Source organism: Chanodichthys erythropterus, chromosome 12 (genome assembly GCF_024489055.1).
Source record: "Chanodichthys erythropterus isolate Z2021 chromosome 12, ASM2448905v1, whole genome shotgun sequence".
Lineage (NCBI taxonomy): Eukaryota > Metazoa > Chordata > Actinopteri > Cypriniformes > Xenocyprididae > Chanodichthys > Chanodichthys erythropterus.
Window position 1 is genome coordinate 31,771,971 of NC_090232.1, and position 23,257 is coordinate 31,795,227.

A 23,257-nucleotide genomic window follows, 5' to 3' on the forward strand; every position below is an offset into this window, starting at 1 on the left:
ATTACGGTCTGTTAACATGTTGTGCTGCCATGCATCGGAGCGATCTTAGAGTGAGAGAACACACAACATTGACTTTCACTAATAAAATCCCTCCTCGCTCCAGGCAAAATCACACAGCTCCGCTCTGTGCTCCGCTTTCACTCCGCACTGCATCACAGGAAGGGCTCATCTTGTTAGATTTATACTTCGCTAGGGGGTCTACATCCAGTAGGGCCCCCCTATGTCTCACTCTCTCTCTCTCTCTCTTTATCTTTCTCTCCTTATCTCTGTCTCTTCCTCTGTAGTAAGGTATTTGACCTGGTGGTATGCTTCAGTGGTGCAGAACACTCCTGTTGAGAGGTTTCTCTGCTCCATTCACCTGCCTTTCCGTCACACACACTGACACTACACCACATCGACCCAAACTCTCCTCTCAGATCAGTGCCTAAATAGCCAATCAATACGGCCACTGCCAGCTGTTCCTACATGCTTATATTTACCTCACACGGCAACCTCACCACGCGAGCGTTCCCGTTCTGAAGTAATCAGCTCCCTCCGCTGCGTCTGAATGAGACCGAATGTTGAAAAACAGACACATCCTAAATGGACCGTGTCATTGTGCATGCATGAATGCACTGGGAGATGAGAGCGTGCAAATACAATCAAGAGCCCTAGCTGTAGCTAGAGTCATCAAAGAAACTTGTCAAGTCGTCAAAGCTCCCCGGAGCCTGTTGATCGGTCGCTCCAATCATCCCCATCACTGATTCCTGCCTGTCCGGATCTCTAAGTGATTCTATTTCTTTCTGTCTGAGACTCCTAGCTGGGTGCCCAGCTGATCAAATAAACCATCGGCAAACCCAACAGCCAATGAGCTGGCTAAGCACCCTCACAGTCCATCGTCTGCAACAGCCAAGACGCAAACGTCCATTCCAAGACGGCATGTTCCACTATCCACAATATCTGCTGGAGCTGCTGCTATTGGCGGTGGAGGGGAAAAAAGCAACATGGTCATTTCTCCAGTGGGGTGCTTGTTCCTCCATTAGCTGCCTTAATTGAGTAGACTGTTATATTTCAGCACCTTATTAAGTCAGAAGGAAGCAGGCCAGAGAGTATTACGTGAGAGTAAATTGATTTTGGCACCTTGCTGCTCATCTACTTTGGCTGTCTTTACACAAAACCATTCCTCCAATTATTGTTTATGGCTTGCCTCTTTGTCTTTGCTCTCTTGCTCATTCTTGTTCATTCTCCTCTCCTTTCTCTCACTTTTCGTCCTTCCATAATATTTTGGCCCCGCTAAGCTTAAGTCCAGTTCCCAGAGGACACAGAACCCAGCAGCACTTTGCCAATTTTTTATTCTTGTTAAATGCTGATAATGAGGCTTTCACCAGGCATCCACTTGACATTCACATCATTATTTATTTATTTTTAATAGGACATAATTGAGACTGATATATCAGTATACATGTTTGTGGGTCTATCTGTCTATTGTTCTGTTTTTATTATTATTATTACTGAGTTTATTCTGTCACGGTGTCAGTTTAATGTAACATTTTTTAAACTCCTCTTACAAAATTGGCAAAATCTTAAGCAAAATTTAAAAAAAAAAAAAAACTTTTTTTGATATTTTAAATCATTCATGAGAAATAGCTTCATGAAGTGAACAGCAAGGATGCCAACTAGGAAATGAGGCTGTATTTTGGCAACCGTTTGGCATATTGAAATGATTAAGGGAAATTGAGCAATTTTGGCACAGCAGCACATGCTGGTCAAGAAAAAAAAATGGGAAGAAATTAATACTTTTATTTAGAAAGGATGTATTTAATTAATCGAAATTACATCAAAGACATTTATAATGTTACAAAGATTTTTATTTTAAATAAATGCTGTTCTTTTGAACAAATAATCCTGATAAAATGGTTTACAGTTTCAACAAAAATATTAAGCAGCAAGACTGTTTTCAACATTGATAATAAGAAATGTTTCTTAACCACAAAGCTGCAAATTAGAATGATTTCTGAAGGATTGTGTGACACTGAAGACTGGTAGTTCTTTTATTGCATTTTGTTTTTTTTTTTTTTTTAAATAAATGCAGCCTTGGTGAACATAAGAAACTTCTTTTAAAAACATTAAAAAATCTTTAAAGGATTAGTTCACTTTCAAATGAAAATTAGCCCAAGCTTTACTCACGCTCAAGCCATCCTAGGTGTATATGATTTTCTTCTTTCTGATGAACACAATTGGAGATATTTTAATAAATATCCTGATGCATCCAAGCTTTATAATGGCAGTGAGTGATACCAATGAGTACCAACAGTATGTTTGTATTAAAAAATAAAAAAAAATCCATATTTAATACGTTTTGAAGTAAAATATCTAGCTTCAACCAGACTGCCTTCTGAATTCAACTTACAAAGAAAACGGAACTGGCATTGCGTCAGTTAAGCTTTTTCCGTAAGTTGAATAGGGAAGCCATAGGACGTAACATAAGCTTTTTGAACTGCTAGAGTTTTACACTTTCTTTCTAAGTTGAATATGGAAGGCGGTCTGGCGGAAGCTAGATATTTTACTTCATAACTTGTTAAATATGGATGTTTTTGTTTTTTTACACAAACGCATCTCTTCACTTCAGAAGGCCTTTATTAAAGGGATAGTTCACCCAAAAATGAAAATGTGATGTTTATCTGCTTACCCCCAGCGCATCCAAGATGTAGGTGTCTTTGTTTCTTCAGTAGAACACAAATGATGATTTTTAACTCCAACCGCTGCCGTCTGTCAGTGGTATAATGCAAGTCAGCGGGAACTTGGACTATAAGAGTAAATAAAACACAAATCCAAATTAAACCCTGCGGCTCGTGACGACACATTGATGTCCTAAGACACGAAACGATCGGTTTGTGCGAGAAACCCAACAGTATTTATATCATTTTTTACCTCTAATACACCATTATGTCCAACGGCATTCATCACTCGATTCGTGAGGTCTGATCGCGGTCTGACACCGGCAGTGATGTCTCACGCTCATTGAAGTATATGCGCGAGACATCACTGCCGATGTCTCGCGCATCTCATACAAACAATTTAAAGAGGACAATTCGAGAGGCACATCTGTTAATAAATACAGTTGTCAATTTCACTGACTGTGTGAACGCCACCCATGATGAATAAATGAGGCCTGCCACCCGCACCGCTACCACCAACAAAAAGTGAAGTGTCCGCCCATAGATCATCTCAGCTTTACCCCCAAAATGCGGAATAAATAAATCCACCCAAATCCTCTCTCAACCCAGGGCTCTCTGCCGTCTGTGCAATGTGCAAGTGCAGTATATGCATAACCATAATCCCAAAACATGCTGTCATTCCAGCCCTTGCATTACCATATTACATCCCACTTGCTCTATTAAAAGATTGCACTACTTACTAACAGATACTTTGTACCGCTTCATGTCTGCTTTAGCCAAGTCTCGGGATTCAAATGCCACTGAACAACTAGAGAGATCCATTAAATCCATCAGTATCCCCTCTCAAACCCCATTGGCAGGCTTAAGCTTAAGTACATGTGATATAACCACTGAATACAAGTTTTGGAAGCACAATAAGCATTAATGAAAAAAGCACAATGCGTACAACAGCAGCTCATCTGCATGTTTGGTTGACATCTGCTTAACAGCAATCCTCTCTCACTTTGATCTGCCTTGAAATGACCAATAAATCTCAACGTTTTTCGCATAAATGATCTTGACTGGACTGTGAGCCTGATCATGTCAGTGAACAGAATTCAGCTTGCAGCTTATGTCTGATTCTACCATCAGAGACTGTTTGCAGATGTAGATTATGATTCACCTTTCAAAACATGGAAGCCTGAGGAGATGCATGAAAGAAAAATGAGCGTATTAATTCATGCTATGATGATTCCATGCATTATATTCTCTGCTTTTGAACAGTGTGATGTGTAGTAGGGATGCCCAATGGACCCTGACACAATACACACAAACCATTTGACTATTGACATATTGTAACATTAATACAGTTTTACGGTTGGAAGACCATAATTTATGCCAGTGATGGAATCAATGATTCTTCTCACTGATTTGATGCTCAAGAAACATTTCCTTTTATTATCATAGTCACAGTTACTACAAAAATAATCCTATCTATCTATCTATCTATCTATCTATCTATCTATCTATCTATCTATCTATCTATCTATCTATCTATCTATCTATCTATCTATCTATCTATCTATCTATCTATCTATCTATCTATCTATCTATCTATCTATCTATCTATCTATCTATCTATCTATCTATCTATCTATCTATTTCTGTAAGGCATATAAACCCTCAAGCTTAAAGGATTTTTAAACCTTTTCTTCAAAACTTTCTAACAAGATTCAACAGCCTTTGCTAATTAAAACTGAAAGCAATAGTTAAAAGGATTGCTTTGAATTTCTATTTATTTTAATTCTACTCCTTTACATTCAAAGTCAAATTACAATTCTGCCTCCTGTTATCTTCGAATGCAACTAAATTATTTTTATTTTAAGAGGCCCTCTCAATTCATTTTTGAATGTCACCCAACACCCAACCCTCTTGTTCTCAAACTTCACCTAGGCATAGCTGTGCATCATTAATTTTCTATATTAATCTATAATGGACAAAGATATTGGAATTGGCTAAATGAACAAAATTAACCCAGACCAATTAACCCAGAGCATTTGTGTCCTCACAAATAAGTGCTTGCTGACATTAAAAAATGGTTAAAGCATTCACATAAAAGCCTAAAACCTTTTGTACTGTTCTAAAAAAAAAAAAAAAAAATGAATATGTGGACTATTTTTTGGACTATTCATAACAATGTGAGCAGCATGAATCTGGCACTCCTTTTATAAACTCTTTATCAGTGAAGTGTTAGATTTGCGTTGGAAGCTGTGCAGCTTATTGTGAGTCATGTACATATGGTAAACACTGATCCGCTAACTAGTCGACTGCTTTGCTGTTTGACCAGTTCACTAAAAAAAGTAAGTAGTGATGCAAGCCCAAGTATATCCACCCACTCATTAATATAGTTTTTTTTTCCCCCTTACATTTGCATTGATTTATTCAATTGAACCCAAAACCACTTGCAAGTGATTCATCATAAGAATTTTATTGAATGCACTGATTTTATATTAACTGACTTTTGCCTACAGAGTTTCTCCAGGGGTTATTTGACCTTAATTTGTGGTTCTTCCTGCACACTATCCTTCAGGTTCCATTAAAACTTTATCCAAAAAATGCAGTATGAAGTCTTAAGACATGGCTGAGCATGTTGGTCTTTCCGCTTCCCGCAGGTCTCCTGTGATGGCCGGAGGCTTGTTTGCTGTAAACCGACAGTGGTTCTGGGAGCTGGGAGGATACGACACAGGCCTTGAGATCTGGGGAGGCGAGCAGTTTGAAATATCCTTCAAGGTGAGTTAAAGCATCTGCGTTGATTCCTGCATGCAATTCGCTAATAATACATTGATTTTCACAGACTTTTTCAAGGCTGCTTCTTGTTGTTGGCCTTTCAGACCACAATAATCAAATAGAACACGATAAGGCAGTGTCTCACTCCAATGCTTTGTGCAGTCCAGACCTTAAAATGGATTCCAAGACACACACTCCAAAACCACATCCAATAGCTCATCGCTCCATTGCGAACCTTTAACTATAGCTATACCAAATTCATTTTTCCCACTTAATGTGAAGTGCTCTGTCTGTCTGTCTAGACAGTCTTTTCTCATTCTTTTCAACAATAAAGCCTGAATGAGATTGGACGGCAGAGGTTATTTTCTTCACTGTGTTACTAAGCAAAGCCTCAAAGCACAAGTCGGCCAAAATAAGGCGGCGAAGATAGCAGAGCTGTGAGTCTGTGAGCGTTTGTGTGTTTGTGTTTAGACTGGCTAGACTGCTGAAACTAATTAGATTGTGTGATCCAGTGATTGGCTGTGGCTCTGAAGTGATTCGGTTTTGATTAGCGGGGCCAAAACTGGCACCGATGGATGTGAGGAAGTGTTCTATTTATCAGTTCTGACATACCTGCCACCCCACTCTTTTTCATTAGACTCTCACTTGTGCTGGCACTGAACTTTGTTATTGGAACACCATCCTCTGCACCTCTCTAGTAACCATGGCAACCGCAAAAATAGTTTAGAGGCTAAACCGCCTGTTTGACAGATTTTTTTTATTTATTTTTTTTTTATCATTATTTCCTTTTTATGCATTTTATTTGTCTATTGCTGCTATAAAGTTGTTTGGCTGACCTTATTGGTATTAATATGGTAGTAACATACCAAACAACTCTCCATTTGAAAACTTTAAGATAGTTGGTATTGTACTACAGTGTCTCCTTCAGAATCCAATGTGCAACTACAAACTAAAATAAAAGCTGGGGCTGATTGGGCTTGGCGTCATACCATTGATTGGTTGCCTGCCACACTCCGTCCAAGTTTCATCCATCTGTTCGTTGTAGGCAGCTTTCTAAATGCAATTCAAGTCATCTTAATATCTAAAGTCCTGCCATGGCTGCCTTCCTCCATGCTTTATGATAAAAGACGCTGTGAGAAAAATGTGAAAATTATTCCTCAAACTTCATTTGTTACATGGCTCCCTCGTTTATCCTCAAATGAGGGATCTGCAGGGGCTTTTTCTCGCTCACTTTGTAGCACTGATGTTTCAAATGATTCTCTCCCCATAACGATGGGGTCTGTGAAGTTAGCTTGACCGCTAACCCGCCGCCTGGCAGGAGAGATAGGTCTGTGCGGTTTGATATCTGTAGACAGCTCTCTCGGGCCCAGCGGGTGACCAAGGAAGAGAGAAACCATCAGACTCGACTCGTCCGACTAGAAGCCCCCCTCCCTTCAGCTTTCTCACCTCCCTCTGTGTGTCAGTGGCCCTGGCCGAGTCCAAACCCCACCATGTTTGAGCCAATACTCGATACGGACAGGCACTTCAAAGTCTTGGCCTTAGTAGAACAGAAAGAGGGAGACGGGAAGGGAAGCATATTGAACACCCTGCTTTTTTCTTTATCTCTCTTTTCTTTTGGTTTAAAGAGGAAAGTAGAGACCATAAGTGTGAGGCAGTTGGAAAACTACTACTTTCCTTCAGTGAATGCGCCAGTCGATCCGTAATTGGAGCCCACGGCGAGGACATTGCTTGTTTCTGGTATGATGTGGAAGCGTAGCAGTATTTCTTGCTAGTCTGTCCACATATTCCCAGGAGCTCACAAGGATGTGATGCATGAGGCTTTTTTGATTTTTTTTTTCTTTTTTTTTTTTCAACTGTCTAAGAGAATGCAGGATGGAATAAACTCTGCATATACTGTGATGTAGTATAAATGTTTGAGTATGTGTGTGCGTATGTGCCTTTTTAGGTGTGGATGTGCGGAGGCAGCATGTATGATGTACCTTGTTCGAGGGTGGGCCACATCTACAGGAAGTACGTCCCCTACAAGGTGCCTTCAGGGACCAGCCTGGCAAGAGTGAGTAGAACTTCCACTATCCTTCCAAATGAGAAAGGATAGAGTGTTTCTCTACAGTGGCCCAATTCTGCTAGTTTATAGTGCTCTAGATTCACAATGTTCCTGAGATGCTCTTATTCATATTCTGCACACATGATAAAAGACAAATTGTAGGGAGAGAATGTCACTCTGCTCTATATATATATGTATATACATATACACACTATGGCAAGTGTGACTAATTAGCATATAGACATTTGCATTATATGACATGATTAAGGAAAAGACATTGGATGGATGGATGGATGGATGGATGGATGGATGGATGGATGGATGGATGGATGGATGGATGGATGGATGGATGGATGGATGGATGGATGGATGGATGTATGGACAGACATATATATATATACAGTCTGTCATATATATATATATATATATATATATATATATATATATATATATACAGCTATGGAAAAAATTAAGAGACCACTTAACATTGATTTCTGAACTTGGAGTGGTCTCTTAATTTTTTCCATAGCTGTATATTATATTTATATATATTTTCCATTAATCCGTCTCACAGAACCTGAAACGAGTGGCAGAGACATGGATGGATGAGTACACAGAGTACATCTATCAGCGTCGGCCCGAGTACCGCCACCTCTCCACCGGCGACCTTACCGCTCAGAAGGAGCTCCGCAAACACCTCAAATGTAAAGACTTCAAATGGTACATGAACACTGTGGCCTGGGACCTGCCCAAATATTACCCACCTGTGGAGCCACCGCCAGCTGCCTGGGGAGAGGTGGGTGAACAACGGCATTATTAAAATTGTGAAGATACCAGGGTTGAGCAAAATGCAGAATTTAATAATTGGTTTTTAGTCTTTTAATTCAAGACTTAGAATTTGAATTGAATTAGCAGCACAGTGATGTTAAATGTGAATTTGAATGGGAATGACAGGAAGTGGCATGCATTTTATAGAACACAGTTACACAACAGAGACATTTCAATAGTTAAACAAGAACAAAAATAAGCAAGAACACTTTTCCATCTTCTAAACTTGCTTCATTGAAAATGTTGGAGGATTCTGGGACATTGTGCATTCCTGGGGACAGTATGATGTTTTTGAAAGAAGCCTTTCAAGGCTGCATGTACAGTATTTGATCAAAAATACAGTAAAACAGTAATATTGTAAAATATTATTACAATTTAAAATAACTGTTTTCTTTTTTTAATATATCTGAAAATGTAATTTATTCCTGTGATGGCAAAGCTGAATTTTCAGCAGCCATTACTTCAGTCGGTCACCGTGATTTTGCGACATGTAAGATATGTTCCTGGATCAACATCTTTGTTGATCCTGGAACAACATTCCAGTTAGGTTAGGTGCTTCTACATCAATGTTATTTACCTATCTTTCCCCTCTGATTTTAGGGATAAGTTATGGGTAGGATTAGGTTTAGGGGTAGGAATAGGGTTAAATTTTCAGACTGGAATGTTGTTCCAGGATCAACAAAATATGTTGATCCAGGAACATGTCTTACTTGGGAAAATCACGGTGACCTACTTCAGTCATTACTTCAGAAATCACACTAATGTGCTGATTTGGTGCTCAAGAAATATTTATTATTATTATCAATGTTGAAAACAGTTTTTGGGAAAACTGATACTTTTTGCAGGAATGATGAATATATACTATGTTCCAAATTATTATGTTGGATTTTAGTACAATAAACATTCAGATTTTAGTTTTTCAAAGAAAGTGTTTGTTTTATTTCTCATATATTTTTAGATAACTGAAGCAATCTCAGTTGCATTTCAGCCACCCCTAACCAAAGCTCACAAAGAGAAACGTTTACAGTGGGTTTAGAAACCCATTTTCAAACAGTTTTATTACTGTGGTGTTTTTTTGCAGCATGGGATAGTGCATTGTCCTGAATGAATATCTTTTTATTTCAGAAGGCACTTTCCTTCTTTTTATACCATAGCAGAAAATGGTCAGTTATAAACTCCACATATCTTGCAGAAGTCATTTTGACCCCCTCAGAGACCCTAAAGGGACCTTCCATCTCACTTCCCAATATTCCAGCCCAAATCATCCCCCGCCAACTTTTTGCTGCGTCGCAGTGTAGTTGGAACTTGATGGCCACTCACCAACCATCCAGAAATCCATCCATCTAGACCATCCATTGTTGTACGGCATTCGTCAGTGAATAAAACTATTTAAAAGCATCTTCAAATACCTGTTTGCTACTCAACAGTAGCTTTTTTATAGCTGTCATTTTAATACAATTATTATACAATTTTTTTGACAGAAATTTTCCTTACTAAGCCTTTATGTGAGCGAGTTCTCTTCTGCTGCAAATCACAAACAAATCTTATGATAGTTGAATCTTCTCCATTGAGTTTTCACACAATATTAGTTGTTTTCATCCCTTTTGCATAATATTGCACCATGTCATGCTTTTCATCTTCAGAAAGATTTTCTTCCTCTCTATATTGCATGAGAACTGTGACTTGCTTAATAATGTGGAACAACCTCTTTAAATAGAGTTTCTATTTACCTAAGCAGACTCGGCAAACTATTTAACAACCCCGTCTGAGATTGATACCAGTTATCTAAAAAGAAATGGAGAAATAAAACAAACAAACACTCTCTTTTAAAAAACTGAAATCTGAATGTTTTTGTACTGAAATCCTGCATAATAAGTTTGAACACAGTACTGTCACATATTTATTTTCTTTAAAACAAAATCTTACAGGCACCAACCTTTTGTATACAGTAGTATATTCTGTATGGATGGTATCAATAATTCATACTTTAAATTTTATCTATTTTGAAAAACTATTAATTCATGCAGTTTTTGGATATATAAACAGTAAATTTGAATTGCTAATTTGTCATTTAGGTGATATTTTTATTCAAAGCAACTTACTGTACAGTTATTACCACTCGTCCTGAATGATTGTCGTCCTGAATGTTGTGTGCCATGCTCAGGGGTGCAATGGAGGTTTCAACCTGAATCTTTCAGTTACCAGTCAGTTTTGACACCCCTTACATCTCCGTGTTTACCCCTAAGTCACTAGGCACATAACTTTTCCCTACTTATTTGATTTGAGTTACGCACTGAAAATGATCATCAATACATCCTGTGAGACAGAGCATACTGTAGATGCGAGAACAGGTATAAGTGTGTGTGTGTGCATTTTTGTGACATATCAGGACACAAATTTGTATAATGACATGGGTATGACATAGGTATTACAAGGAGAGAGTGAATTATGAGGACATTACCCCCATGTCCCCATTTTTCAAAAGGCTTATAAATCATACAGAATGAGTTTTTGTGAGAAAGTAAAAAGTTTTCTTGAGAAAGTGGTAGGAGATGGGTCGGTTTAGTGTAGGGGGAGAGAAAATACGGTTTGTACAGTATAAAAACCATTATGCCTATGGAATGTCCCCAAAATTCACAAAAACAAACCTGTGTGTGTGTGTGTGTGTGTGTGTGTGTGTGTGTGTGTGTGTGTGTGTGTGTGTGTGTGTGTGTGTGTGTGTGTGTGTGTGTGTGTGTGTGTGTGTGTGTGTGTGTGCGCACGTACGTGCATATGGCAGAGAGGTTATGTGGAAATGTTCATTGATTTATGAGAAGCACTGCCGGGTGAGATATAACACATTTTTTGCCAAAGACAAGCAGGCGGCCGGTCCTCACCTAAAACTGTGCTGTCTAATATACAGCGACATCACAACGTAACTATTGTTTGCATCACTGCTTCCTGATCCATAAATAAACAGAAGATGCGTTATACATTTATTACTCAAGCTGATCCAGGGAGACAGGCTATTCGGGTTATTCATTATCATTCGGGTTTGCTGTGCCAGAACAGCGGTTCCTGGGAACACGCGTGGAGAGATGGGCCTGTCATTTCTCTCCATCTGTGGTTCTGCCATGTCTGTCATAGTGGGGGGTATTTAATATGCATGGACTGATTCCCATCTTGTGCATTTTGATGGGCCTTTTTAATCACTGCTGAATGATGTACCTCACAGACATCATGCCTTAATGAATCCCCCCGGGGAACACCATCTCCTCTTTTTTCAGTCCCCTGCCGTGATGTGTCAGAAATGGCGAGTAATAATTTACAAATGTAATTAATTTCACATCCAAATTAATTGGAGGGCTGACGCTTACCGTAAAGCGTATCCGTCCATCCAAATCCATCTAAGGTAATAATGGAAACAGCCCTTTGGTTTCAATTGTTTCAGCGGGGGCGGCCCAAAAAAGTCCTTTAGCAAAGAACATCCCGTCCCTTTCACTTATTAGCTTTTTCTGCATTAGCGGCATAAAATTGATGGTAAAAATGCGGCTGGGGAACTTGCTTGGGTGAAATTTATGCATGGTAAATATGTTCTTTCCTGAGGCGAAATGATAGTAATTTGACTGTCAACCTGATAGCTTCATACACCACGCTCTCTAGCTGGTCTACCTGCACCGGCCTCCTGTCACCCCGGCTGATGTATTGCACAATAAAAGAGCCTTATTGGACTTTCGAATACACCCACATGGACCGCGACAGAGAGGAAGAGAGGTAGCTAAGGAATTAAAGGGGTCCTTGTCGGCATTTTCAGCAAAGGACAGGGGTCAACGTCGGCATGACCTCCGGCTGACGGGGCGTCGAGATGGGTAAACAGGCTGTCAACCATATGCCACTCGCCCACCTTCACACATATATACTCTCTCTCTCTCCCCCACAGCTGTTTCATTGCCTCTTCAATACACTCAAATACTTTAAATAATGCAATCAACCGACTTTTATGCTCACAGCGATAGCTGCCAAAGGCTGTTACGGTATAAATGCAGTTTTCAGGCCCATTTTAGAGTACCCCCTCCTGTGGCTTGAGAGGAAGAAGAGAGGAGAGACCCATGCTGATTTGGTCTGATTCTGCTGTATTTACCTCTAAAGAGCTTGTGATTACATGCTCTTCTAGTGTAACCTAGAAAAGTGCATTAATTTATTTCTTTATTTTGTGGTATAAACAGGGCTTGACATTAACACCTGCCAAATGCGGGTAGATTTCAGCTGTGGCAGGTAAGACGGCCACTCCCACTGGCCACTTTGGCGGCATAATCAAAGGTAGCCAAGCTCGACGTATCACAATTCTTTATCAGTTAACTTGCTGTTAGTGAATGTGGGATAGGTGAAATCATGCTGAAAGACACACAACAGAAATGCTCTCTTCGCGCGCGCGAGATCAGTTCTCCTTGTGCCTGAATAGTCAAATACACACACACACAGATGTCAACAGGTCCATCGTGGTTAAGGCTTAAGTGGACGTAAACTGGTGGGTAAAAACTGAATATGTGTCAGTATATTGCATCCATGCATTCAGTAGCCCAATTAAATACCTGTCATTAATGTCATTAATCAAACAACAAACGATGTTAAATAAATGTATATGTAACGAGGCGGGACTCAAGGTAAGATCCATCTGCAGGCTTTTATTAAACAGAGTTCGTAGTAAGACAGGCAGGGGTCAAACAGTGGCAAACAGGTATGGCAGAGAGCAGGCAGAATCGTGGTCAGGATACAGGCAATGGGTCAGGGCTGGCAGATAACAATCACAAATCCAGGAAACAATAAACAGTCCAAAGGGCAGGCAGCAGAGTATCATACATGGGAACAAACAGGATCAGAAACAGGCAGACAGACAGGGTAAATAACGCTTAGAACTGCTTCAGAGTAAACAAGACCTCGCTAAGATGTGTGGTGAATGAGAGTCTTATGTAGTCTGGTTAATGTGCTGCAGCTGGGTGTGGTGATTAGTGATTAGTGTGGAGTGTGTGCAGGTGACTGGCAGGGAGGATTATGGGAATTGGAGTCCGGAATGAACGGGAACGTGACAGTATACATGTTAAATAAACCTATGTATCTGAATATATATGTTTATATATATATATATATATATATATATATATATATATATATATATATATAAACACTGTGTGCAATTTGGAAAAAAACAGAGGGGGTGATGTTTTGAAAAGTTTTTTTTTTTTTTTTTTTACATTTGTTAAAAACCACAGTGGAGCTATATACTATTGTTGGCAGCTGTTACAGAAACATTTAAAAAATCTAAAAATAAAAAAAATCTAATTTAACCTTGAGATTTTTAGTATTAGATAGCTTAGATATTTGCAACACTACAATGACACTAATAATTCTTAATTTCTGATAGAAAATGCAAAATCAATCGCTAGTTATTAATAGAATAGTTTGGAATCACGTTTGGTCCCATTTATATTTTGATCACAGTGCATACACATACAAACTTTTATTCCAAAAGTGCGCACATTTGGAGAAATATACGTTTACCTCAGATTTCATTAGATAGAATATAAGCTGGGCCATACACAGGGTTTCATAATTATCGAGGTCAGAAAATGTAGTTTGCTAGGGGGGTACGGGACATGCTCCCCCGAGAAAATTTAGATTTCCCTGGTGTACATATGTGCATTTTTAAGATGTTTTAAGGCCAACAAATTGGATAACAGCTTTAAAACCATGTCAACAAATACATGCACAATTTTGAGGCAGCTTTAATTGCATGTTTGGTAATTTCATGACTTAACTTACAACAGAACAACGATGGTCATTGTTCGTAGTTTCTTTTGTGCTTTATTTAAGCTATAATAAAGTAATTATGCAGCGCGTGCCGGTGCTTGCAATTCTTGAGTGCGCGCAACAAGCACAGTATAACGCCTGATTTTTACTGACATAGCCTGACAATATCTCATCTGACCACAGTTCACTGGCAGGGATACATAGACCAGAAGGGGGGAAATCCCCCCTCATATTGTGCTTACATTGCCCACCCGTACATACCAGCTGATATACAATGTAGTCTTGATTTGGGTGGTCAATCTGCATTTGAAAGTTTGAAAGGACTTTAAATCTTGTAAATAAAGTAAAATGATTAAAAATCAAATAATTTAAGCATGCCAAAGTCAACTTTAATCATAATGTTCTTGCTGTTTCTTTCTAATCAGCACAACCTCCTGCTAAATTCTAGAATGCTTTAGAAAAGAAATGAAGAGAGCAGAGGCTTTCGAAAAGCCACAACAAACTGACTTTGAGCTTCTTAAAACATATTGGAACCCATTTATAGTTGCTCTGACTTCACAAAAATGTGGTTCGGTAGTAAATTGGCTGCATCCGCAGAAAATTAGATTCTAATGCATGTCTTTGTTACTGTGTTGAACAAGTCAAATAATTCATCGTGAAAACATCACACGACGGCAGGCGCAAGGAAGCTCCAAAAGAGAGCGAGAAGCTGCTAATAGACAAGAAAATGAATTAAACATGTTTTCTTTTTATAACCTCAGGGAAAAAAATAAGGCTTTTAGGAATAAATCGGCAAGGCAGAGCTTGGTGTGACCTTGCTTTTGGCTTTCATTTTGTTCCATTTGTCAAGCTCGTCCTCACTTGATTCTCCAATCCAGCTCATTTGAAAAGAAATCACAGCTCAAATAGGGTGCAGCATTTCCTTTCCCGTAAATAATAAGCAGTAAAGTGTTGACCTGAACTGTAATAAGGACCACCGTCTGGGTTAGGACATTTCATTTGAATGTCCTCACCTTCCCTGGAAAGCTTGTTGCGTCCATATGCCTTAGAAACTGTTTTGATTGCATTCGTTTTCAGCTTAGGTTTAAAGTCATTTCAACATTTTGAGTGAATTTCAGTCATTCAGACTGTGAGCAGCAGCAAATGCATCTAGTCACCAACAAGAAAAATCTGCTTTAAGTCATGCATTCACAGAGCAGAAAGCATCAAGCAGAACTTCTTGTTGATTTGTGCAGCCTACTAACTGATTTCCAATTACTTTCAACAGTCATGCCTTGCCAAGAGCTCAAAAACCCTAAATCCCTCACCTCAATCGTTCAGGACTCATGAGCGTGAGAAAAACATATTTGAGGAAATGGGCTCCAACAAACACTCTGTAATCTGTTTCCTCTGATGACCTTGGTATGCAGTGCACAATTTCGGCAGTGGAAGCTTATGCATTGTGCATGCACTACGCTGCACAGCATAATATGTTCCACCACAGTTCATCCTCTTTGTCAGGTCTCCTTTTTTGTGTTTTTTTGTGTCTGTGTGTCGGTGTCGGTGTGTGTGTGTGTGTGTGTGTGTGTGTGTGTGTGTGTGTGTGTGTGTGTGTGTGTGTGAGAGTGAGCGTGAGAGTGAGTGTGTGTGTGTGTGTGTGTGTGTGTGTGTGTGTGTGTGTGTGTGTGTGTGTGTGTGTGTGTGTGTGTGTGTGTGTGTGTGTGTGACCTTGCCCCAGGCCCTGGTCCCCTCATGTCTCCCTAGTGAGGTGAATAAGTGAGCAGAATTGGCCCAGAACTGCTGCCCGCTCCTCTGTGTCTGCTCAGGAGGCAGTGGCTCCAGCCGCTCATGCATTATTGAGCTGCACTGTGACAACAGTCGGTACACCTGAATGCCTTAAAGAAAATTAGGGGACCTGGACAGCCAATCAAAAAATTAAAAAAAAAGAGAAAAATATAAGTACAAGGGGCAACAGAACCCTCTGGAGTTCATACAGTGGGGAAAGTGCACACATCTTTGTGAACAGGTGTATTTTGAATGAATCATTATTTAAATGGTCTGGTGTAGCGCTTGAACAGATTGGAGACCAGGGGTCACATTATACTTCACCGCACAGTTGGGGAAGAAGTATAACTTTTGGCTAACATTCTATTACCTTTAATGCACATCTATGAGCACTGTAGAGGTCATTAAAGGATTAGTTCATTTTCTAATGAAAATTACCCCAAGATTTACTCACCTTCAAGCCATCCTAGATGTGTATGACTCTTCTTTCTGATGAACACAATTGGAGAAATATTAATAAATATCCTGACGCATCCAAGCTTTATAATGGCAGTAAGTGGGATCAACGAGTATGAGCTGAATAAAGTGCTTCCATCCACATCCATCCATCATAAACTTACTCCACACGGCTCCGGAGGGTTAATAAAGGCCTTCTGAAGTGAAAAAATGTGTTTGTGTAAAAAAAAAAAAAAAAAAAAAAAAAATCCATATTTAACAAGTTACGAATTAAAATATCTAACTTCCGTCAAACCACCTTTTGTATTCAACTTACGAAGAAAGTGTAAATCGCAGTTCAAAACGCTTATGCTACGTCCTACGCCTTAACTGATGCAACATATTTTTTTCTTTATTTTTTTTTTCTTTGAGAATTTGAATACAAAAGGCAGCCTGGCAAAAGTAGGATATTTTACTTCATAACTTGAAAGTGGACTAATTGATTGTTATGGTCAGGACTGCTCTATTACATCTAAAGGGTCTAAATCAGAAACTCGTGTAACTATTTAATAAAAGAAAAAATGCATTTGACATTCTCTATTCATTAATTGCCATCATTTCAATGCTAATATCCACAGAACTGTCAAATATCAGCCAACATTTGTTGACAGAAAATATTGCTTATATTGCTAATATATTATGTTGTTCCAAAAGATTGGCAACGTAAACCCCCTTAACGGTCACTCCCATTTTTGGGGAACAGACCCCAACTTAAATTGTTTTAAATCTTGAATACTTTTGAGTACAGACTTAAGTTTGGTCTCCTTATAAAGGGGACACTTGGCTGATTATTTTAGAAGTGAAAGAAAAAATACGAAAGTAAAAAAAAAAAAAGAAAAAAAGTAAAATGTAAAAATATATTTTTTATATAATTTATAAAATATATATTTTACAAAACTCTTTTACTCTAAAACTGCAGGAAAATCAAAGACAAAATCTAATCAAGTTGTGTTTCAAATTTTAGGATGATATCTCAAAATTGAGCTTTTAGTAAAATTTTGTTTGGGCGCAGTACCAAACTTTTCCACTAGATACCATCCAGGCTCCATTGGTGACCACATAAGGACTCTTCCATTTCCATATAGTCTATGGTTTGAGTGACCTGAACCATTTATTTCCATAGTGTTCGTACAATTTATGTAACTGACATCCTATTCATAAGTAGTATGGGCAGAATGGCAGTATTTGGTTTGAATTCAACCTTTAACAAACATAAAAGACATACAAAAAGAACAAGTTTTTTCATTTTCATTGCTATTTCAAAGTAAATGTGCATTATATAAAATATGCCAAAATAAAAAATGCCTGAAAATATTGTTGTTGCGAATTTACTAACTACTGTTCCTCTGTCATTTGTCTTGAAAATCAGAAAACAACAAATATGAGAACTACAATAGAACTTTCAAATTATATGTAGTTTGTCAATATTATTTTAGGTTTAGAATAAGATATTATTGTTTTATGTATATAAAAATGAAAATTATTTTCTCGTTGTTCCTATCACCAAGTTTCTAATTTTGAACGTTGACTGACTGAATGGATACACAAAAAAAGATCTAATTTTGTTAAATCCTTGTGCAGTTGATAGGTGTTATTCAACAAATCTATTTCTCTGTCCTCAGATCCGTAATGTGGCATCTGGTTTGTGCATCGATTCTAAACATGGTTCCACTGGCACCGAACTGCGCCTGGACGCTTGTCTGAAAGAAGGCGCAGAGCGAACATGGGCACACGAGCAGGTATAAGACATCTTCTATGTATACTCTCCCGCATTGCTCAGTACTGATTTGTATATTATGTTGGAATAATGTGAAAGAGCATTAGATGGTTGACTGTAAGTGAGCTTTTTTTTTCAAGTAAAAATTGACTGATACTTTGATGAAATCAAATCATGATATGAAGCTTATTCCTTGACAGTCTTCTATGAAACTGAGAGTATTGCTGTTCTCTGTGGTGGTTAGATTTTCACGTTTGGCTGGAGAGAGGACATCAGGCCTGGAGATCCCCTGCACACCAGGAAATTCTGTTTTGATGCTATTAGTCAGAACAGCCCCATCACTCTGTATGACTGCCATGGTATGAAAGGCAACCAGCACTGGAGCTACAGGAAGGTAATTCAGTAACACAAATACACTGCCATTCAAAAATCTTAAAGGGTTAGTTCACCCAAAAACGAAAATGAACCCATGATTTACTCACCCTCAAGCCATCCTAAGTGTATATGACTATCTTCTTTCAGACGAACACAATTGGAGATATATTTAAAAATATCTGGCTCTCCAAAGATTTATAATGGTATTGAATGGGGGGCATGTTTTGAAGCCCAAAATAAATGCATCCATCCATCATAAAAAATAATCCATACGGCTCCAGGGGGTTAATGAAGGCCTTCTGAAGTGAAGTGATGTTTTTTTTTTTTAATTTTATGAAGTAAACTAACTAGCTTCCGACAGACAGCCGTACACATCGATTTACGACGGAAGAGTGAACTCTGACCTGACACATGGCGCATTACAAACGCGGACACGCAGAGGAGAGCAAAGCAAAACACCGGTAACGAGTTAGAAGTCTTAAAACGAGAGAAATGTCAGGGGATTTCGATATAAAAGAACAGGAACTTGAGTTTGTTGTATAGCTCTATTTGTTTGAACTACGAGAGGTGTCTAAGCTTACATCGTGCGTCATTTATCGCGTCACGGGTTACTCATTTGGCGCAAGTTGACTTGTGCAGTATGCATACGGTTGTCTGGCGGGAGCTAATTATTTTAGATTATAAAGTTTTAAATATTTAAATATTTTAAACATTTTTTCTTACAAAAACCCATCGCCTCACTTCACAAGGCCTTTATTAACCCTCTGGAGCTGTATGGATTATATTTATGATGAATGGATGCATTTATTTTTGGCTTCAAAATAGGCCCCCCATTCACTACCATTATAAAGCTTTAAATATATCTCTGATTGTGTTCGTCTGAAAGAAGAAAGACATATACACCTAAAGTTTGAGGGTGAGTAATGGGATAATTTTCATTTTTGGGTGAACTATCCCTTTAACATAGCTACTGGTTCTTATTAAAGAACAAAAATATATGAGGAATTACTGTACGTAGTGGCCAAAAACATATCAAAACTATCTTATGTTTTAACTTCTTCAAAACTTGCCTGTGCCAAAGGGTCAAGGTTTGTCTGCTTAGCATGACCCCTTAAGCCCCTGCTGGTAAAGGCAGTAACTACATGCTTTGTGGGAAAAATAACCTTTCTCTGTTTTCTGATAAAATAACATCTTTGAGCAACATTGAATTCTTTCAGTATATAAACAAATAAATGAATGGAGATATAAAAATAAACAGGTTTTATCATTTTCATAAAAAAAACATAAATGTGCAATAATGCATAAGGTTAATGTTAATACATTTTAAAACTTTATTTTCGAGAGAACGTAAATATATGTATGCATTTTTGCATACATATGCAATAGATAATAGGTAATAAAATATTTTAGGAAATTTAAATTATTAAAGTATTAAAATGATTTCTGAAGGATCGTGTGACACTGAAGACTGAAGTAATGCTGAAAATTCTGGTTAAATTACATTTTACAATAAATCAAAATAGAAAAAGTTATTTTAAATTGTAATAATATTTAAAACTTTAGTTAAACATTAACATTTATTTTAATGTATTTAAATATAACACAGACAACTGACGGAATACAAGACTGCATGACGTTATTGAGATAAAATCCATTACAGTCTGCATGAGTAATGTTTTACACCCAGGTGTTACTTTTTCATATCACTTCACACATTTTCATATATACCATCTCTAAGGAATAGCTGCACCTGTCTTCCTCCATATTCCCTCTCCATATCTTCTTTAAGAGGTCAATAAAGTATATCTACAGCAACAGAGCAGCAGTGGGACCGAACGTAGACCTCGTTACAAAATCCCCTGTGGACTAATACCTATGGCTCTGGGTCCATCACAAACGACAGAAGCACAGTTTTTCTAGCCCTCTAGCGAGGTACTGTGAGCCTAAACTGAGATATTCTGACTTTAAGGTGTCAAGCAAAGAAATCACTGTCATTGCAGGATAGGTCAATGACGGCGCTATAGAGAAAGGAAATATACAGTTGAAAGGAAAAGGTGGTACCTGGCAGTGGAGCTGCCTGAGGCGCAGAGAACAGTAAATCAACCCAGGGGAGAGCGGCACAGAACTGGAGCCGAAAGCCCGAAGGCATGTCCCTCCTCTGCTCAGCCTGATCACTCCCTCTGGGACACATCCTCTATTTTTTCACCGGCTCTCTTTGGCATACTCAGTAGTTTCTAGCGCAAAAATATACATGCCCTGTGTGCTGTGGAGAACACTTTCAAGTAGAGACTTTCTTTGTTGTCTTCTACTTTTTGATAGGAGATTGATGATGAATCCCCCATTCTTTCACTTTTATTTACCTAATTTTCTTTCTATCAGTGGTGCGCAGTGGTGTTTTGAAATCATGAGGCAAAGTCATCACTGTTTATAATGCTTCATTTTAAATTGAATGTAAATCAGTGTTCCAGTTACACTTTTGCACATTTCTAGGTTAAGTAAGTAAACATTACTTGGGGCCAGTTCACACAGAACGTGTTTTTTCATTCCACTGTGCTTCTATTCCATTGTTTTTCAATGTAAGTTTTTTTTTTAAAAGATGTAATATAAGTCTAAGGTGTCCCCTGAATGTGTCTGTGAAGTTTCAGCTCAAAATACCCCATAGATTTTTTTAAATTAATTTTTTTAAACTGCCTATTTTGAGGCTTAATTAGAAATGCGCAGATTCATGCTGCTGGCCCTTTAATTGCTCACGCTCTCTGCCCCCTCCCGAGCTCTCACTCTATCATTGCATAAACAAAGTTCACACAGCTAATATAACTCTCAAAATGGATCTTTACAAAGTGTTCGTCATGCAGCTTGTCTAATCACGTAAGTACAGTGTTTATTTGGATGTTTACATTGATTCTGAATGAGTTTGATGGTGCTCCGTGGCTAACGGCTAATGCTAAAGTTGGAGAGATTTATAAAGAATGAAGTTGTGTTTATGAATTATACAGCAAGTGTTTAATAATGAAAATAACTATGGCTCTCTTGTCTCTGTGAATACAGTAAGAAACAATGGTAACTTTAACCACATTTAACAGTACATTAGCAACATGCTAAAGAAACATTTAGAAAGACAATTTACAAATATCACTAAAAATATCATGATATCATAGATCATGTCAGTTATTATTGCTCCATCTGCCATTTTTACGTAACAGTCGGTGTTATGTTGAGATTCGCCTGTTCTTCGGAGGTCGTTTAAACAAATGAGATTTATATAAGGAGGAGGAAACAATGGAGTTTGAGACTCACTGTATGTCATTTCCATGTACTGAACTCTTGTTATTCAACTATGCTGAGGTAAATTCAATTTTCACTTCGATGGCATCTTTAAAACTCACTGGGTTCAATAGACGAAAGAGAGACGCTGCCTCACTTTAACCTCTTGTAACTTTAACCTCTGGTGTCGCTGTGTCACTCTAGAAAAGTGAGTGATTTATACACTTTTTAAATCCATAATATTTGCATTGTTTTATTTTTGTAAATATGTGGATATTTTCTGAGGAGGCACTGCCTCCCTTTGCATCCTCTGAGAAAACACCCCTACCACCCTTCTTGTCCATCATTTCTCAATTTCTCTCATTTCACTTCCAAACTCAAGCCAAGAAATAAAGTCAGCTTTTCTGATTAGCGTATTCCATGTTTGGTTCTTTAGTTCCACTCCTGTAATCTGACTGAAGGCTAGAGGAGATAATGCAGGATTAGACCTCTGCTGCAGTCACAGTGACTGTTTCTTGTTTATTTATTTTTATTTCACCCTCCTTCTCTCTTTTTCTCCTTCCCATCTTCTGCTTGCTTCAGGATAAATCTTTGTACCACCTGGTGAGCAGCGGTTGCATGGACTGTAGCCCAGGCGATAAGCGGATTTTCATGAACAAGTGCGACCCCGAGTCTGAAACACAACAGTGGATCTTCCAGAAAGTCAACGCCACCGTTCTGGACAAATTCAACAGCGCTGCCAGCTCATAGGACCTGGGGTTGTGGTCAAGCCAATCAGCTGGCTTCCACACATAACCACACCTCCCACAATTCTTAATGTGGGCCTGGATGTTTTTACTGTCTGGCTCTGGGTCCCTCTCGAGGTTCTGCAGCAGTCTGAATGAGGGGACTAGAAACAACGAGAGACACGAGGCTGGTGGAAACGCATCCACATTGAGCACCTTGCTGGTCGAGGAGAATACGGACAGCCCGACTCTCTTGTAGGGGTCTAACTTGGGCCCCCAGTTGCTTCCTATACATTGAAAAACAGAGCAGCTTTAGGACTTTGGAAGTGGAGTCTAATGAAAGAATATTCTGTATCAGTCCTTGAAGATTGCATGGTGGATTTGTACAAAACCAGAAATTTGAAAGTTTTTTTTTTTTTTTTTTTGTATTGCTATTTATTTTTTTCCGGGATCGTTTCAAATGCATATTTATTTGTATTTATTTGGTGCCTTTCCAGATTTAAGTTATGTGTATTGACTCTCTTGTACCTGTAGAGTCAAGCTTGGGTTGAGGCAGTGACTTAATTAAATAAAATATTTGACTTTTTCAATGGATTCTATCTTGTTACAGAGTTTCTCGTCTATAAATAAACCAGAAAATGAGTGGATGTGTGTTGTCTTGCCTGTGTGGTTTGTCTTTTGTCATGCTGCTTACAATCTTATCTTAAAAGTGATGGTTTGGCTCCCTCTGGTGTTGAGCCATCTGCAACAGACTTTTTTGGGGGGGGATGTTAGCTATCACTATTACATTCATTTTTATTTGACCTTTAAAGGGGTCATGACATGAGAAATCACG

General features: G+C 38.5%; 1 protein-coding gene across 2 annotated transcripts in view; it reads left to right on the top strand.

The window, feature by feature from the left end:
* The window catches only part of galntl6 (polypeptide N-acetylgalactosaminyltransferase like 6), a 253,863-nt gene extending 231,137 nt beyond the window's left edge, over positions 1 to 22,726 (top strand). For both annotated transcript variants that reach the window (XM_067404464.1, XM_067404465.1), the window contains 6 exons: positions 5,309 to 5,426; positions 7,369 to 7,476; positions 8,042 to 8,263; positions 17,964 to 18,080; positions 18,303 to 18,452; positions 22,280 to 22,726. In XM_067404464.1, coding sequence (XP_067260565.1) covers positions 5,309 to 5,426; positions 7,369 to 7,476; positions 8,042 to 8,263; positions 17,964 to 18,080; positions 18,303 to 18,452; positions 22,280 to 22,447 — 883 coding nt within the window. In that variant the 3' untranslated portion in view covers positions 22,448 to 22,726. The remainder of the gene's footprint in view (positions 1 to 5,308; positions 5,427 to 7,368; positions 7,477 to 8,041; positions 8,264 to 17,963; positions 18,081 to 18,302; positions 18,453 to 22,279) is intronic.
* Positions 22,727 to 23,257: the final 531 nt, after the last annotated feature.